Source organism: Achroia grisella, unplaced genomic scaffold (assembly GCF_030625045.1).
Source record: "Achroia grisella isolate CSIRO2021 unplaced genomic scaffold, CSIRO_AGI_Agris_v1 utg558, whole genome shotgun sequence".
In the NCBI taxonomy this organism is placed as follows: domain Eukaryota; kingdom Metazoa; phylum Arthropoda; class Insecta; order Lepidoptera; family Pyralidae; genus Achroia; species Achroia grisella.
The window spans coordinates 186009-205896 of NW_026712938.1; the positions used below are offsets into that span (position 1 = coordinate 186009).

Consider the following 19888-nt stretch of genomic DNA (forward strand, 5'->3'; position numbering starts at 1 on the left):
CCTTCTTAGTTCTTTCAAAATACATAAAACACGAAATACTGGAATTAAATTCCCAAAAATTTGGAACTGTACTGTACATCTTAAAACAAAAAACTAACTCATTTTCAATATTAATGTGTAGTAAATAATACTAATTATAATTATAATATATTTAAAAAATAAATGAACTACAAACCAGCAATTGATAATATTTACGGATAGGGACCTAACTTGAATAATGTAAAAAAAACAGGTGTTACGTAATGAATAGGTTAAGTTATTAATCCAGTAATACGAGACGAAGTTTAGAAACTCCTATTCGCTTATTATGTCAGGTTCCCCATGTTGATATGAGCAAAAGAGATAGTTAAATCTAGCTAGTGGCTGCGCGTATTAAGTTTACAGAGGGTCTTGTGAAAGAGATGTCGTTACTATTCACGGATACAGAGCTATCATGAGTAAGAGTGAGACAACAACATGTTGCAAGGTTCAGTATGTATTATTATTAGAATATCGGCGCTAGGTTATTCTGAGGCGACCTAGATAGCGCGGGGCCGATGACCGCGGGCCCTCCGGCTGCGCGCGCGGCCTCCAAAATAAAATGGCATTCAGCGATGGGCTCCACTTGCGAAACACGACTCGACCATGATGTCGAGTACAGAGACTAATTCCTCTTTGCAAAATAATGCAATCATTATTGATTGACTAATATGTTTATATTTGAGATTTAGTATAAATAAATAATGTAAAACATAATCTATATATAAGATAGAGTAAATTACATTTTTTGCAAATATAGTTTAGTACCTTATGCAATTAAAGATAAGATAATAAATTATTTGTAAAACTTATTTTTTCTCTTCAATAAAGAATAGACGAGATATTACTTTTGTTAAAACTATAATATGTTGAATACGATACCAAATAAAATTGACAAATAGATAAATGTTTGCTGAGTACGGCTCTGCGCTTACGGCAACGCGGGAGAGCGCGGGCGATGAGGGGGCAGCGGGAGGTGGCGGTGATTAGCGACGTCGAATATAGCCGGGAAGGCCGAGGGCAACGAACTTTGCTTGACCCAGATCTGTAATCCGTCCCGCGTGCCCCGCGCACCCCCTCGCTCACCATGCGACGCAGGAAAGTGAAAAGGACGTGCATAATTCCTACCAAATATATTTAAATGCGCCACAGATAAATAAAGTCTAAAGCCTAGAAATTAGGATAAGAAAAGTGTCAACTGTACATATATAAATTGTATTAACAATAAAAAATATATAATTCTACTTATATATGTACATATATATATTTTAAATAACAATGCAGATATTTGTAATTAAAAATTAAGTGTTAGTATCGTAATCTGAAATTAATAATTCCTAAGATGACCGTGGCATAACAACAGGTTTGAATGACAGTTTCAATCAGCTGATTGTTGACAGCTCACCTGCTAGGACCCTGCCGAGGAGCACGTCGGAGTCATTCGCCGGTGGCGGTTGCGGTGGTTCAGTATTCTCGTAGGGATCCAGGTGGTGGTGGTGAGGACACTCGGTCACAGTCATATCTGGTATTGGTAACGACGGTAGACGCATGGGCCGGCGCGAGAGGGGCGCCTGCGACCGGCAACGGCGTCAACGCGAATGGCGCGCGGCGCGAGCTCGCTACGCCGCCCGTCGACTCGTAGAAGCCTCTACGGGCCGCCCGCCCCTACGGGCTCCCCTTACAACGTCCCTGACACCCCATTACACACGGGGAGTTAAACTAAAATTGAGTTAAAATCTTAAAGTTTTCATACCGATTTTTAAATTGAATCCGCAATTACCTACCTAAATCGAAGATAATCTCTATCAATGCAAAGCTCATCTTTGGTAATGAACTTCATGTTAAAAGCGAGATTACAAATAGTTCATAATGAAATTGGAGTTATTGAAAACATTATATGGAAGAATTGAAATATAAAATAAGCAAGAAGTTAGAAATATAAAGTAACAACCACTTGTATTTGTAATAGATAATTCTTTTGTTTAATTTTCAACCTTTAATAACGATCTATTGTAAATTAAGAGAAAAAAAACAATACTTGCAGTGTTCGCATTTGAGTATAAACTTTGCTTAATTTTTAATATTGTTGTATATATAAATTAATATCATAAAGAGGAAAGATTAAATTTCTCTCGTTTCTAATGGATGGAACTCATTAAAAACCTCGAATTATTCTTCACCTTTAATTATCAACATTCCTCCATTTATGTGGTCAACAAAACCCTATTTTTTTGTAAGACATCCAAAGAAAATAATGTTCACGCTAACAATTTATCTATCTATTCAGTGAACATTTTAGATTTCGCTAATGGTGATCCTCATCATTACACTCATCCGTGGTCCTCGTCAACTGTCACATGCCACCTTGCACCGCCTACGCTTGCGCGTTAGCATTTTATTAGAATTAAGCACTATAACGTACTGTCACTCTTTACAATAACTAATTAATGTACATACTGATATTAACTGACATCCTAATAGTCTTTCTTCACCCTCTTCCTATTACGCGGGGTCTGCATTCCTAATCTTGAGGCACCATGCATTTCGCCGGTAAGCATCGTTATCTGACAGGTTCAATTGCTTCATGTCTCTATGGTCATTAGTCAGCGTAGTTAGTGACCTGTTACGTCCTCTTTTCATTGTCTCCATGGAAAGGCACTTCTTTACATCCTAATCTTTTTTATAGATAAAAAATATATTTTTTGTCTATTTTTAATGTATAGATAAATCATTCATAAAATGTTATTGAAATTTTGAATAGTTATTTTGCATATAGAGGGGAAGTGTTATATATGTATGTATTGATTTGTATGTTTGTTCTGAAAGTTAACAGATCTGTAATAAAATAGGTATAACCTTGTAATTCGAATGAAGTCATGAGCAATACAGATAAATAGACAATCTGCAATATGTATTAGAAATAAAAAAGTTGAGAAGCGCATAAATCGAAGTTTTATAGAATAGTATAATCATGGTAGAAAAAAATTCAGCTTAAAATAATCATAATCAGCGTATAAAAAAAAGAAAGGAAAATATTTTTTCTATTGCTGACTTTCTTATTTATTACTCTGCAGAACTATTCGATAATAATTATAATAAACACATGGACAATGGACCATTCAAGTTCTGTTAATACTTTTACATGGAATGATAAAAAACATTACTGAGAAATAAAAAATAAATAAATTGTGTGCGAATTCGGTCGCCCAGATATTATCTCTTGTAATACAATATATCACACACAAACAAGTAATAATCATCGACTGATATGATCGCGACAAGATCGGAAGCGTCCTACCCAACCCACTGAACTGAAAACCTAAATCTAGAATTGGCGAATCGTTCGGTGAACAGAGAGGCGAGTTTATAGGCCAAGGCAACCAATTATGCCGTTAGGAATCTGTTCACGTGTAGATATTCTATTCTGGATGTTACATCTTCAAATATTTTTTAACATTTCACTGTATTCGCCAAATTAACTGCCATTAGCTCTACCCATCTTTGGATAATACCATCGTTGAAATTAACAACAAACCTACAATCAAAAACTAATCTTTATATATAAAAATTACGTGTCACATTGTTCATCCGCGATTGTCTCCTAAACTACCGAACCGATTGCAAATCTGATTTGCATAATGTATGCAAGTTGATCCAACTCGAAAAGATAGGATAGCTTACATCTCAATTTATAGTCGCAATATTATTTTACTCAAGGACCTTAGCCACAGCAATGCGTTGCCGGGTCTGTTGGTAAACTATAATTCGTCATTCTCCTGGCTATTTACTTAGTTGTTGTCCGACACTCTTTGCAATTTTGGATCATCTCAGGTCTTGAAGATCTTGCCGGATGGTCGAGCCCAGATCGGTGGACGGTCGGGACAGAGAACCCGCTTGCCTTCCACAATGACAATTACTTGCCTGATTACATGCTCATCCTTCCGTTGTATCACAAGTTCATATCAACGCAAACAACTTTATTCCATTTTTTGTATTTCGTGTACATTAAACAATTTATTATGAAAATGAATTTAAATTATTTTACGACTGGGTAGACTTGATAATGTCGTCTACGTGGACACCTCTGTCTCTTATTGCATCTATCAAGTAGCTAGTAGTAGAAATTATAGGGTACAGAGACGTAGAATATTAGTGCTTCGTAATGGCAACGTATGAGGGTAACGCGGACGTCATATGATGACTTGTGACCGTGATTCTGTTCATGTAATAGATCACTGCCATTTACCAATAATTGGGGCATCTGCTTGTAATTGAAAAAATAATGAAAAATTATTTAGTAGGAACTACTAGTAACAATAAGCCGCTGCCTCAACCTCTTAAATGAATATATAATTAGTAATATAATTAGTCGTCTGAATAAATATTAAAATTCATTAATGTTTTGCCTCCTATGATTGAATAACTATCCAAATATCAAAAATATCTTTGTTTATAAACTTTCACATCTATATTTTGGTGTAAAGAAAAAGTAATACAGTATGTTTAATAATGAAACATTAATTAACTTTTCTTTCTAATTCTCTAAGAAATATTGTATATAAAGTAGGTTTAATTTTCGTTTGTATTCAGTAAAATTCATGTTACAGAATAAGACGTAACAATAAGTACGAGTTGAACGACCGTAGAGTGAGTTTGAGAAAGTTTTGATGTAATGTTAATGGAATAAACAGCGGCATTAGTAAAAGTGACCATAGAGTGGCCAAAAAAACATACCAATGACTACATGTCTATATAGGTACTCGACCTTTACAAGTGAACAAGTAATTAGTAGGTAAAATTTAAAGTTATAAATTATTACGTTTTGTTTCAGTGAAAGTTTATTTCTTATACTTTACATCTAAGAATAAAAAGTTCTAAATTACTAATGTAATAATTTTCATATCTAATAATAATACTCTTTATAGTGTTTAAAAATACAAAACGACCTTAACAAACTTTATTAAATATGTTTACGAGGTGCTCAAAGCAATCTCTTATATCTCAAACTTGACAAACCTATATACAAGTTAATAAGTAATATCAGTATCGCCCCCACTAGTGAATCATCTAAAATCGGTGTATAAATATAATAGATAATAATATAATTAGATATAAGAGATATAATTAAAATCACTCTTTTTGTACAATCTAGATATAACATCAGTATTATGACGTCAAGAGAATCCGAGATAACATTTTGCATTATGCAGAATAATGCAGACTTATACAAAATTCATATTGTATTATGTAATATTCACAAGTGGAAGAGGTCAGAGTCCGGGTTAAGCTGATCCGGGCAGCATCAGGTCGCACTGACGTCATCACAGGTCGACCACCCCTGCTCCACCCCCTCTGGAATTCATACAGCTTTGACCCGTTCCACATTCATGCTGCGCTGGTGCTTTGCATCCAAAAGCTTATTAGTTAATCTTTCACACAAATGTATTACTATATTAAAATAAAGCCTTGAATTTGATACAAAATTAATTAATAATCCGACCTTCTATTCAAATTCGATAATAAAGGTGATAACTAAGGCTATAATGCTATATAATTAGACACAACTCCGAAATTAAGAATTTGTATAAAATATAAGTTAAAATGTATTGAATGAAATTTTAATATACCAATAATAATTTTGCTACTTGAAACGTAGAATTTAATAATTAATGGGTCTTCATTAAATATGTGAACAAAACCCAAAACGTTGTCTGTTAAAAATAATGAATTGTATAATTCAAATATATCTAATTATTAATTTGACATAACAGCAAAGCGGCAGAAGCAGTTAATTAATGCAGCTTAGAGACAGGGCCCGTGGGTTGTTGACCCGAACGTGGAAAGTGGATCATAATGACACCACCACTTTCATTTTCGCACAACTCTCACCGACGCGAGTTGAGATCGAAAGTGTACCACTTTTGTTGGTGCGTGCGCGCAGGCCAAAGCCCCCTACCCCACCTGTCCCCTCCAGCAATACAACTTTCCTGTGATGGACGCGCTTTCTTCTGATACCAGTGAACACTTGTGCAACTCGCTTTCTAATTGCATTATGATCGCGATGTAGTTTATGAAAAACATCATCTCGCTGCCCTACTTTCGTAAACAATTGCATAGACGTCAATCCGAACGGCAAGATACAAAATGGATAGGTATTTTTAACCGACTTCAAAAAGAATAGTTACGCGATATCATCATCGGTTCTGTAATTACAGATTGTGATTATTCTTGTGTCAGACGAATATGTCACAATTGAAGTCAGTTTTTATTTTTGTTGAATAATATAGTAAATTTACATAGCTGTTAGGAAATTTAGATTACCTTAATAATTATTTGAATTACATACATGAAATTGCATGCACTTACACATATCATATATATACTACATATGTAAAGTGTTAATAAATAATAAAAAAACAATACTAAATATGTATTTTTAATGGTTTCCATTTATTATGAACTAGGTAATACTTGTGAAAATTCTCTTAACGTTTGTATAATAATATGTTATTAAAGAGTGCATAGTCTAATTTCAATACCCTACAAAAAATTTTAACAGGATAACGCGATGAATAAAATTTGAAATTAAAAAGGAAACAATAAATTTAACGAAACGAAACGAAGTAAAATATTGTAGATGTTGATCGTAATAATAGAAAATCTCTAATTTTATTCTTATTCATTTTATTTGTGTTTCTATAAAGGCTTAAAAAACTTAGTCATAACAGATAACTCATTATAAATTTTGTTTTAATTATTAATGTCTATAAATTTATTAATATCATTATTAGAATTTAATTACAATGTCTTAGATACAAACCACAGTGTCGTTTTAGAAATATGGTAATCACCAGAGGTTAATGACATTTCAGATCAGTTTATAAAACAATTAAGCTATGTGGAATAAAATGTCACGAGTGCATCAAAAACAACCAATCGTGACATAAAGTGCATAACGCACATATGTTCATGTGCCTATACTTACTTAAGAACAACCATCACGACTGTTATCAAGTAGATAGGATAGTCAGAGGTATTCGTATTCTCGACTATCGATGGAAACGCAACTTGACATGCCCATATTTTATTTAATTGTAAATAAAATATTATTGACTATCAGCTGTATTTTTTTAACTTTAGTTATTTAGATCGTAGAGAAATGTAATTGAAAGTAGGTAGCTGATTACTCACAAATACGTATATACTCATCCGAGTAATCTGTAATTTGAACGTAATAATTTAGGTTTTATATATAATATATATTTAAAGCAAATCTCCTAAAAAATGTTTGGTTACAAGTTGTATACCCAATATTTTTAATACAATATTAAGGGTAGGTGTACAATACATCATACTATACAACTACAATGGTAAACAAGCAGACAGCCCACTTCATGAAAAGTGGTAACTGTCACCTATATACATGAATGACACTACAGAGAACACTTTATCTACATAAATAGCGTTGCATGCCTGAGGATTAAACTGTCATGCCGTATCTAGTAATTTCACTACCACATCTCACTTTTCAAATCGGCACGCAGCTCGTGAATGTGACTGGTTTGTAGAGCTTGGTTAACTTAGAATTTCATTTCTACGATTACGAAATTTCCTTACTTTATCCGAAATACATATATTCAAATTATGACGGTAACGTCTATTATACACAAGGATATCTGTTTTGCATTGATTTTTTAATTTGTACCCGATGTAAGACAATTAGGTATTTTTGATCGAGACATTTATATTTTATTACTCTGCGGTAATCCTCTACCCCATGTTAGATATATATTGTTAGGAATATACCATACATAGAAATAAATACAATACAAAAATATTTTTTATACAACTGAATATAATGTTTAGAACAACATTATAAGAGTTTACTGATGATCGGCCTGCCCTAAAAACAGGTCACCAAGGGCCGTATTCAATGTAAATGAGCCTCTTTCCTCTTGATATACACTCGTATAATAGTATGTATGCATATGCATTCACGTGCCACAGGAAATGACTTGAAAAACTACATATTCAGTCTTTTGTTTGAATAACGGGACTGGTTGTTGCTGTACCCAGGGTCGGCACCATATTAATGCGGTATAATCATCCAATATACCATAATAATCCAATGTACATGAAAGGTTAATAACGTATATTTATTTTTTATCAGTTAGTATACTGAGTAATAAATAACTTTTTCATAATAAAAATTCTTCTTTGAATATAAAATACTTCTTTAAATAAAAAGTATAATATAAAAAAAATATCACAGCAATTTATCTCATAATAACTACATTTGAACGTCAAACGAAGTTAATATAATATATATACTTATAAAGTTAAAAAAGGTAATTTGAAATTCCTATTTAATTACCTTTTCTGTAAGTAGAAATAACCGTGAGATTTATTCAACTAAATATTAGCATCTGAGATTTTACCGGTTTTCTACCATTCAGGCTTCATCAAAAGAAACGTCAACATACGAGTATTGTTAGTGTGCGTACTGATAAACGAAAGTACCACGTCTGTTTCAGAGATTTATAAAAATAGTACGTACTTGCTATGCGAAAGACAACAATAATCGAATTAGTGACACGGATGTAATGTTACATCATTGCATGCGTATACGTTTCGTGGTATTACGACCTGGTTTGTCCAATGACGGCGACAGCCCTAGATAAAAGAGGTTGATGGCCCATTCATTAATTCGATTGTGCCGTAATTAAAGCGTAGGTACCGTTAAAGATTTGTTAATTTTAATTCATTTATTCTCTTAATTTGCATATATTACCTTAGGTATATATATATGTACACATTGAATCTTAAAATATATTTAAACATTATGCTATATACAATATTATTAGGACTAGTTACATTGCGATCCGGCCTATAATCCTCTCCCCTGGATCCAATGAAATTTGCTAAGTATTTACAAGAGTGATCACTCAATTAAAAAATAAACCTATGGCAAATTAATTTCTGTTAAATGTCGTTATTAGGAAATTAAAAATTAAACTGTGATTCTATGTAAAAAGATTTCATAGGTTTGGCATAAGTTTTCATTCGTAACCCACGAGTCGAAATACGATCATACATGTATTTTTTTACAATAATATCATAATAGCTATAATATTTATTTGCATTTAATATATACAAATAAAGAAATAACTGATATATCAAACAGACTCATACAGCGACAATTCCAAACTAGGCAGAGAAACCCTGTTAGAAATAGTCAATATTTTTTGTAAAAGTATATATATGATATATGAGTACATAAAAAGAAGACAGATCACACAAACCACAGATAACATAAAACTATAAAAAAAAAAATTATTCGGTACATTATGAATGTCGATGAGACATTTTTTTTTGTTGTTAATGACATAAGTCCAAATTTAATTTAATATTATTCCAGGTACTACCATACGAGCTTAGCTAACAGACAAGGCCAAGTGAATATACAATAGTTACACTATCTGTATAAATCTCCGCCTGTGATTGGTTTGATAGTAGAGTTGTAGAACAAAACTGTTTAAATTAAATGAAACCGTAATGAACGTTAATTCCATTGCAATATTGAATTCCGTATACGGTAGTCCACTCCTAAACGATTTGCTGTGTCGGCATGCGATTAAGTGACTAATCTGATCGGTTCAGATAAAGCTAACCGTGTTGCCGTTCGACATCTAGGTTTTCGGAACGTAACTCCGTGGGTTTGTATGGATGTAGGCTTAAATGTATGTATGTATGTCAGTACAGAACGAGGGCGCCGGCGTACTCCACTCTTTGTTTTTATCGTAATAATATATCTTATGGTCGAAGCACAATATTCTTTTCGCCCTGCTGGGACGAAGCAAGAATACACAGTTGCACCGATCTTTTTTATCCCTAGGTTATGTAAGCGGACCTGAGAACAAAGAACTTCATCTATCCAGTGGAATATTATATTTGTACGAAGGCCTGGAATCCAGAAGGATAAATAATATATATCCTATATATAGGATAAATAATAATTTTTTCCTTATCTTATACTGATACCAATCAGTATAAGATAAGGAAAAATTTAACATAATCTTTTGTCGATTCTAACAATCTGGTAATATGTGATCATTAGGCTTTATTATAGTTGAAAATAAAATTTTACACCCATCTGCGTTGACGCAATACGGTAATGGGCACCAGTGGTGAATGATACAATGAAGACAAAATCAGATCAATTAGCCTATCTTGGCACCAGGAATGAACCACGATAATTTCCTGGAGGGATGGTGAGGAAGTCAACCTGACATGGTACATTGCTAACAAAGCTAAACTAAAAAAGGTTATTATTCCCTATTACTAAAAATCCTTTCAGAGCCAAAAGTTTAACTTTCTCTTATTAAGGACAGATCCGTTTCTAAAAATACGACGTTAAAATTTTGGTATGAGGAACTGAAAGAAAGCAAAGCAACAAAACTCTGAAATACTGAGGGTTCCTTTCATAAGTAGGTCAAGAACAACAGACCATGATTATATACTTTTGGATAGCGTTCTACTTTTTAAATGTCACGTATTTGTTTACATTTAGTCATTTATTTATTATTTATACAAAAAAAATTGGTTGTATGGTATAAAATGGAGTTAAATTATTTAAAAAATCAATCTAGATATATTTAGTCTCGTCTCAGGTAAAATTTGTCCAGAACTTACATTTCTTTATACTAAGATGTTAGCAAACAAGCATAAGCCCATCTGATAGTAAACGGTTACCGTAGCCTATGGACATCTGAGACACCATGGGTGTCACGTCCTCGTTGCCGACCCTCAAGAAACCTTAATATACTCTTATTGAAAAACCCCATGCTGTAGTCTCGTGAGAAAACCTCGGTAGTTACCACAATCTACACACATACCAACATTCATAATACTCTCATAAAATTTGAATCTGGTTCTTATAGATAGTGCCTTAAGGTGTTACGACTAGCACACGAAGAAACGGGCCTTGGTCAAATTAAAGCACAATAAATAAATACTTATCATGTCAGGTTTTATAATGTTTTTATATAGGGACGTACTCTATGCTGAAAACCATGTGCGGCGACCATTGCTTATTCAGTTCTTTCATGCAAGGTGAATGCTGACGGTAGTATCTGAGTAGCCAGTGACCCTGATTTACCGTTGGCAATAAATCTTATCGTTTTAACTATGTATGAACACTTGTACGTGTATTACATGGACGGCCTTCATTATATCGCCTGACTATAAATATAGTCGTTTTTCATTGTTATGAAATAGCCGTGAAAATGAAATAGGAACGCTCGTCAATAAATATTTGAAACAAACCTTTGTACATTATTACAGCGATTTTATGAATTTATATTTCTGTAGAAATAAAGCTCAGAATGTTTCAGAATATTTAATACATACTATACGTGATACGTGTTTGAATTTAAAACATTAAAATGTTTTACATTTAAGGTAATGTGTGGAGATAGTCCTTGGCATGTCCAATATTTGTAGTATATATTTTTAAAAATTCCTAGGATATAGTGTAGACCGCAGTCGTACTTTTGTTGAAGCTGGCTTCTGGGCTGCTTTTAAGTATAAAATACATATAGTTAAATCAATAACATATACCTAAATAAAAAGAATAAATCATAACAAACATAGTGAAAACACAGTGTAGTTATTGGAAATTGAATATAAGTAGGTATGAATGTAAAAATGTAAATAATAAAAAAACGAAATGATTTTTGTTATAAGATTGAAAGATTATAAACTTAGGGAAAAAAAGACTTGTTGTCACTATAAAAGTGGCAACAGTATCTAAAAATTGGTAAATTAGAATTACCGGATAAAATCACACCATGAGGGTTATGATTTACATTTTTGATTTAAAGCCAAGTCAAGTTTATAAAATTAATATGCTTCGGAGTTGTCTTCAATATATTAATTGATTGGAAATACGGTTTTAATGATAAAGATGACTAGTTTATGTTATAGTCAGCAAACAATTAATGATATCCCGGGACCTGGTATGTTTTCCACAATGAAACTAAAAGTAAGAGGTTCGTAGTGGCAATTGGCAGCGCAGCGCAGCCTTGATCGCGCTGAATTGGCAATATCCTGGAGCTACAAGAAGCCCGATTGGCGAAACCTTGCGACCTGCAAAAGTCGGTCGATGAACTTTGCAAGGCCGGTCCGCTGCCGCTTTCTTTGTTCATGCTGTCGCAACTGGGCTCGGGCTAGCCTCGGATCACTTATTAAGCCTTTATTCACTTCACTCATCTAAACTACAATCGCTTACACTCCATAACCCAATTCCGTGTTAAACAAATCCAACTATTATTGTATACGAAATGAATCAATTCATTTTTAACGCCAGATGGTTTTAGTTACCTAATCGCTGACGACGTAACTGCATAATTATTCTTTGTTAATTTATGAGTAATTCTAGAACGTTGGGAACGACATATACTTGCCTTGCTTTTTGTAACCAATCGAGTTTCAATAATTTGATATATTTTATGACGCACATATTATCTACATAGATTTCTACATTTGCGGAATAAGTTAATGTGCTTTCTGCATAAGTATATAAGTTGGATTCAAAGTTCTAACAAGTATCTACCAATAATCAAAGACGGATCAAACTTAAATGTCCTTAATAGTTAAATATATATATAATTTAAAGTGAACATGACACACATAGCACCTTGAGGCAGGGTATAACATCGTTTCAATATTGAAATCTTTATAAAAACTAATGGAACTAATTTTAAACATCAGTTGCAGTCTAAGTTGGAGCGTAAAAGGTTGAAGTTATTTCGAATTGCCAGAAATATTTAATCTGAAAATGCCGACAGAGTTTGTAGGTCATTATGTCATTGCTAATGTAATTAGTTTTTTTAATAAACTTCATATTCTAATGTATAACTGACCTACATACTTTCTGAACAGAAACAAATAAGACACTATACCAACGAATAACCTTGCGACTTGCAATTCTTAACAATTGTTAGCCATGACGTCTTATCCTATATAGTACACAATATTATATATAGGATATGATAGACATCTGAGTTAGTATTATTGGTATATCTGAAATGAATAAAATGTCTAAAACTTTAAAAAATCAGGAATACACAATGATTATAAGTTATATCCTTAAAATATTACATAAGGGATACTTGCTATGTAGGCAAGTACGTTACATTTACGTAAGATGAGTCTAGTCAATCACTTGTTACTGTCTACTTATTACGTAAACAGTTTCGCGTATCGTTCAGTTAATTCGTTCTTCTTTGCAGTTTAACAATGAACACGTAACTTGCACGAAACCGTAGCACTAAGCTGTACTCATTGACGTCATATTAGGGAAAATTACGGACCTATTTTTGAATGGATAAGCTAATAGCATTTATCTAAGGCATTCAAAGGCTAAAAGAATAAATACAATTGTTTGACTAGACGTAACACTTAAACAGTTTCCAGAACAAAAAATGGGCTATGGGTTCGTGATACAGTAATTGTCAGTTACACGTTTTTCAAGGTACTGTTTTCATTTTGTTTTTATCATTTGCATAGAATTGGGTACCTATAATAATTGCTCTTAAGGTGTCGGACCAGGTACTGTAGGTGTTAGCTAGGAAGCAACTTTAAATATTTGAGTTATGAGAGCTTTAATATGATAGTAAAGCTCTCAGATATAGCAATAGTACAGATAAGATAATATTACATAGTAATATTATCAAAGAGTACATATAAAATTATATTTTTTTTATGAAATGAGATTATATTGTATAAATAGTTAATATGTTATTGATTGGTTGGTATATTAAGTATGTCGTGTGATTGAACGAATAAAGGCCATGCATTTACATTTGCTGCTGGAGTGTGGTTTCGCAGTTATCGTAATAGGTTCCATGGCCAAGTTGCAAAAAGCCGGCGCGTGCGCAGGTAAGTCGAGGCGCCTTACCGCCATTGGAGGAATGGGAGGGCGCGGGGACGAGGAGGGCCACTTTCACCTAGCGAGGCTGCGCGGGCGTCGACCCCCGGTGCCCTACTCCGCTGACCCACTATAAACTAACCGAAACACTATTCACTTTCATTTCTGCAGAGACTATCATTAGGCTCGAGGATGCGTCTTACGTTGTCTCGGAGTTGCACCATTATTGCGAGAATTATGTTCTTTTCAAAATACCGCTAGTTCGCTGGTGGGAGCGCGCAAGGTGGAGATAGTAGCAAGTAGAGAGTTGTCGGTGACGGCAGCTTGCGTAATACTTGTTATTGATGAGAGTGAAAGTGGTGAACCTCGCTGTCTCCATACTAATGAGTGCAAAACGGGTGCGTTGGACTGGCTACAGCTGACTCCGGAATCTCCAGCACTGGGTTAAAGTGTCACACTGCTTTCTCATCTGTTATACACTTACAGATTATGCAACGATTGGTCACTTTTGCTCTTTTATGCGTATTATGTATAGTAATTTGAATAAGCCCTATTACAATTTTCTTTCTACTATAAGAATAAGAATAAGAACTCATAATTATGACTTTTATTATAAATAACGATACGCAGAAGTAGTCTGCACAATATAGAAGTTATCTATAACTACGCAAATAAAATAGTACAACATTGAATACATTTAAATGTGAAATTAATAGCATTTACCTTAAGTATCATAATGTTTTGTACATTTTATGTATTTTTTCATTACTGAAATTTTATTTACAGTTAATCATTACGATATGATTAACTGTAAATAAAATTTCGGTGTCGTATTACGCTCTTTATCTCTGAGTTATAATTCCCGCCATAAATCCAATCGGTAATTTCCGCTGGTAATCGGCCGAGCTCGGCTCGTCACCGTCGCTCGCCGCGTTATGCAGCGACCTCGAGTACTACGGGGCAACGAACGCTGACTAGGCCGAATGTATTAACGAAGTCCGACTCGGCCGCGACCGCTCCCTGCCACTCTGCCGTTGAGATCCAGCCTAGGCTGCCTCTTACTGCACACCAGCCTATGCCTGCACCTCATTACATCAAGGTGAAATAAATAGCCTACAATCGGAGTTACAATAACTATCAGCGCTGTTGTTAGAGAATGGTGTGTAAAATATTTCATGTCAAAATCAAGTCAATAATCAAGCAATATGGTTAGATAGATTAATTATGTACGTTCATTTATAAAAGCAGAGATACTGGTATTACAAACAATACGTTATGTGGTCTTTCTTAAGACTTACTTTTTTATCTACAATAAATGTAGACAAAAAAGTTAGATAAAAAAGAAGTTACTTTAAAACGTGCATAGGAAAAATCATTCATTGTTTTAAAAATTTTACATTGAAAGCATTATTCGAATAATGCTTTCAATGTGAAAATTGTAAGGGTTAAGTTGTATGCATGTTAATAATCTATGTCACTTAGCGCTCAGGGTAAGAGCTCATAATTATATACATGTGCACTCATTTTCCATTTCTGAAAGTCTATAAATAAAAATCTAGTACTAGGACATTATGCAGTAAAAATAATCTAAAATGAAACATTGTAAACCTTTGGAATTAGACAATAGGATTGCGTGACACATCGCTCGAAGATAAAATGAACAAGATTTTACAAAATTTTAGTAGACTAAGGGCCTAACGTTTATAAAAATAAATTTCTATCTCTCTCTTATCTGATTTGTAATATGCACAAATAGTCGACAGTAGGTAATTCAAATAGTAAAATAAATATGTATTAACTATTATCAAAAAAAGAAGAAAAGTAGGCATATTATTTATTGTTATCAAGATGGTTATTATGTGAAACAAAATTGAAATAATTATGACTGTATGAAATAACATCCAAGTTAAACCAATTTGTGACAATAATAAATTGTTCAAGCGGACAAAGTCGCGGTTTTAGGAATATAATGAATGTCGTTGCAAAGCTGTGAATGGCTCAAACGGTTTTACTTTCAATTATTATACAGAGTATCCATTAAATGCCAGGGAGTATGAAGGTTGTCATGCAAAAAGGACAACTGCATTTTACCACGATCAATGACACGCACACAATTGATTAATAATATTACGAGCACAAGATGCATTTGATTAATATCATTTATATATCTATACAGCGAAAACATAGACAAAGTTTTATATGGATTATTATTATATATTTTGCTACGTACAATTGATGGAAAAGTATATATGAATGTTATTCAAACGACAAAATTTAAGATTGCTTTTCTACAGATAGCTCTTATATCTACTGCGTGCAGTGTACATATTATGAACTGAATAAGCTCTTGTCCTGGAGCCATCGACTAAGTATTATTTAGATATGTTATTGTGTTTGCTATCTTTACATTTGTTTAATATAGGAATATTTTCATCAGCTAATCTACTGTAGTCGTACTTTACTCATTGGTATTGTAAAAAATACGACATTGCATGATATATATGTGTATCTTCAAGGCTGCATTTTGTGTTCCTACTGTTTAAATTTTTACCGACTTCATGACTAATATCTTCAAGTGCTCAACAATTACAATTTATATGCAGGCGAACTACACTAGTTTTATAAAAGTAAGTAGTAAATTCCCTGAGGCTGGTGATTGAATGATGCACTTAAATACATTTACAAATAGTTGATCAGGTGTGGTGTTTCTGTCAATGCAAGTACATACTAAGCATTTATAATAGATACATCGTTACTAATAGCGAAAGTAAACTTAATTAGTCTTCCAACTCTTAACAGTGACTTTAGATATACGTTAATAATAAATTAAGAGATTTTTTCAAAAAATTCAAGTTTCTAGACAGAACATATTGTTACAGTGGATGGATAAATCAATTCTTTTAGTTAGGATTACAGATGATTGTGACATGCGTGGTGGCTTCAGAGATGTCCGATGTAATGCAACGATAAGCCCACGGTTTGTTGAATTCGCTAACATTAGAATGCGAATTTGCTCGCGGCGCACGTTTGCAAGATAAGTCAGTCAGGGTCGACGCGGGGCCGACGGCCGGCCATGCACCCGCGCCTTACGACACCCGCCGCGCACCGCAACGCAGCCCCCGTCGCTCACACCGAACGACATAACTATGTCATCTATAGGGGAATAACTGAAAACATCATGAAACTACTTGCAGCAACTGCATACGTGTAGGCCTAGAAATGGACGATCTTGCGTCACCGTGTTCGAAATAAACACTGAAATACGTGAAAATATTACTACACCTACGCGTAGAGCAAAGTAACACTCGTCTTAAAATCCAACTGTACATATTTACAACCGAGCTTTACTAATTGGCGACTGACGTGTGAAGCGCAACGGATAAAAATAAATGTAATAATTGTGGTTGAGTTTTTTATCTTCAACGAATCTCTATCTTATTAACGAGTCGTTTTGTACAGTTCAATCGATCCAATGTCTATGACCCACTTATTTTTAAGTTTCATCATAATCAGCACAACATTGACGTCAGAAACTAAATAACCGACTAAGATCATCTCGGACAAGGATTAATAAACTTCTGTACACAAGTTTCAATATTTTAACTTCATTTGTGCGCACATTTGTTTGACAATAATCCGCTCAGTACCTATATTAAATCTGCGTGGGTACCTCAGTCTTGCCTATTTCAGCCACCAAGTAGCTTGCTTTGTAAGCAGTGTTAATGTTGTAGGGTACGATTAGACAGTGAAATTACAGAATAAGAGATATGACATCTTAGTGATATGATATGAAAACGTACCGGTGACATGAAAATATGGTCTCAATTGTGCTGTTCATAAATATAGGCGACGGTTACTGCTTACCATCAGGTCGTCCATCATCAGCCCGTCAGGTTTATCTCCATTCCAATGACATAAAAAAGAGACTTGCAAGACTCGCAGTGTTTATTGATATTCTATACTAAATATTATAAATTGTCAAACAATATCCTGTAATAATATCTTAATAAATAATAAAATAAATAGAAATAACCATTAATGTAATAAGATATAGTTTCATGTGAATCGTATAAATAGGTAAAACGTAAAATAGTAATAAAAGTCAAGCAGCATACCCCTATGATACATTGCAAATATGCAATAAAAGAAATTTTGCAAAAAATCTATTATGCCAGTGCAGTACATAAAGTGCGATGGAAAAGCTTCTGAATACTCATGCATATATTCTGAAAGTACCTACAGACTCGCGTACTATTATTGTCTCAGTAAATATAAGTAGATGAATAGGTAGGTGTAGGTATACGGCGTTCATTATTCTAAGAGGGTAGTGGTGGAGGGACCGACGGGCGACCTACTTGCAGTTCGACGACCGCGGGTATTTTTAGCCCGGGCTCCCAGATCCAACACTCAGTGCATCCAACATATATTTTCCATTGCATTTCATAGTGCAGGCATTATGTGATTTGTTAGTGCCCTTATATATTAAAGAATAGAATAGCATTTTATGACATTATGATGATCTTTAGACATCATGATTAGACACTGATTAATATTGCTGCTGATATTAATAAAATTAATCAATACTTCATTGAAGCGAGTCCATCATTGGACTTGCGTGTTGTTTTATTGCAAAGCTCCTTATGAGGCCAACTCATTATAGAAGCCGTTGAAAAAAGTTTTTTCGTATGCAAGTAAGGGCTCATTCATAAATTAACGTCACGCCTATTACAGTAATTTTTTACCGCTATTTCTATTCGTAATTTGTATATAAACTATATTTTGACAAGAATATCTTGTCAAATACTACTTTTATTTGCCATTCCACTATTATAGAAGACAACAAAATACAACCTATGTTCGCCATCATGATCTTATTTACTAATAATATCATTAAGATCCGTTTAACCGTGTGTAGAGAAAATGTAACAATCAGACATACACGCATATAAATGCATAAGTGTGTCAATCCAATTATATTATTAAATACTGAGTATGGCTTATATCTGTGTCTAGTTAAAAGATAGAGGGACGGACACGGATACAATGTACAAAGTTAAATAAATGCAAAAAAGAGCACTCACATTTAATAATATACATGACGTACGTTGATTATCCAACGGTGTAATGACCGCACTTACCTGAAACAAAAGATTATTATCAGACACCGATATCCAATAGTACATAAAGCTTCTTATAGTGATAACGTAACCAACAATGGAACTATTGACCAAATTCCAGGCTAATACAGCAGTCACAATATTTATTTATTTTGCTGTAATTAAAAAAGTTATTAAATATTAGGTTTTTTTTTAAATAATATCATCATGATTATATTTGGAAACTTGTTATGGCCGACTTCATGCGCCTAAATATTTATAGTCGTAGATCTATTAACGGCAATCAAACTACAATAATAAATAATACATCTATACAACATCCTTTATTATTTTAATAATAATAATAATAAATTATATATTAATAATAGTAGACGGCGTATTAAAAAATATTGACAAAAATAATTATATTACATTTGCTTGTATTTTTCTGATTTCTCTTTAATCTATATGTCGACTTATATGTAACAATATGTTCTATGAAAATTAACCTCTTGCATAAAATATTATATATCATACTATTGACTGAAAACAAACAGACAGTAATCGCATAGTCGTCATTTTTCAATTTTATTATAAGTAAAGCTTAGGCATTTGATACAGAGACGACAGACTCAGTCAAGTACAATTTTTGCATATTTCTTTTATTATATGTGTGTTTATAGTGTTTATAGTCTGTTTATTCCAATACTCACAGATAATATAATATTACATACCTCCAATTATATTTAACCCTTTATTTGTTCTTATATGTTATATAATAAATTGTCTGAGCTCTCAACTCTTACGTCGCCGTCGTCAGTTCACTCACTCTATCCATAACTAT

At 33.4% G+C, this 19888-nt stretch overlaps 1 protein-coding gene across 2 annotated transcripts in view; it reads right to left on the minus strand.

Annotated features, from left to right (window-relative positions):
- LOC131848521 (ecdysone-inducible protein E75) overlaps nucleotides 1-19888 on the minus strand; it is a 116151-nt gene that overhangs the window by 52174 nt on the left and 44089 nt on the right. The window contains exon 1 of one of the 2 annotated variants that reach the window (XM_059198414.1): nucleotides 1424-1607. The exons of the other annotated variant lie outside the window; for it this stretch is intronic. Within the exon in view, the coding sequence (XP_059054397.1) occupies nucleotides 1424-1568 (145 nt within the window). The 5' untranslated portion in view covers nucleotides 1569-1607. Of the gene's footprint in view, nucleotides 1-1423; nucleotides 1608-19888 lie in introns of those variants that run through there. 2 annotated transcript variants of the gene reach the window in all.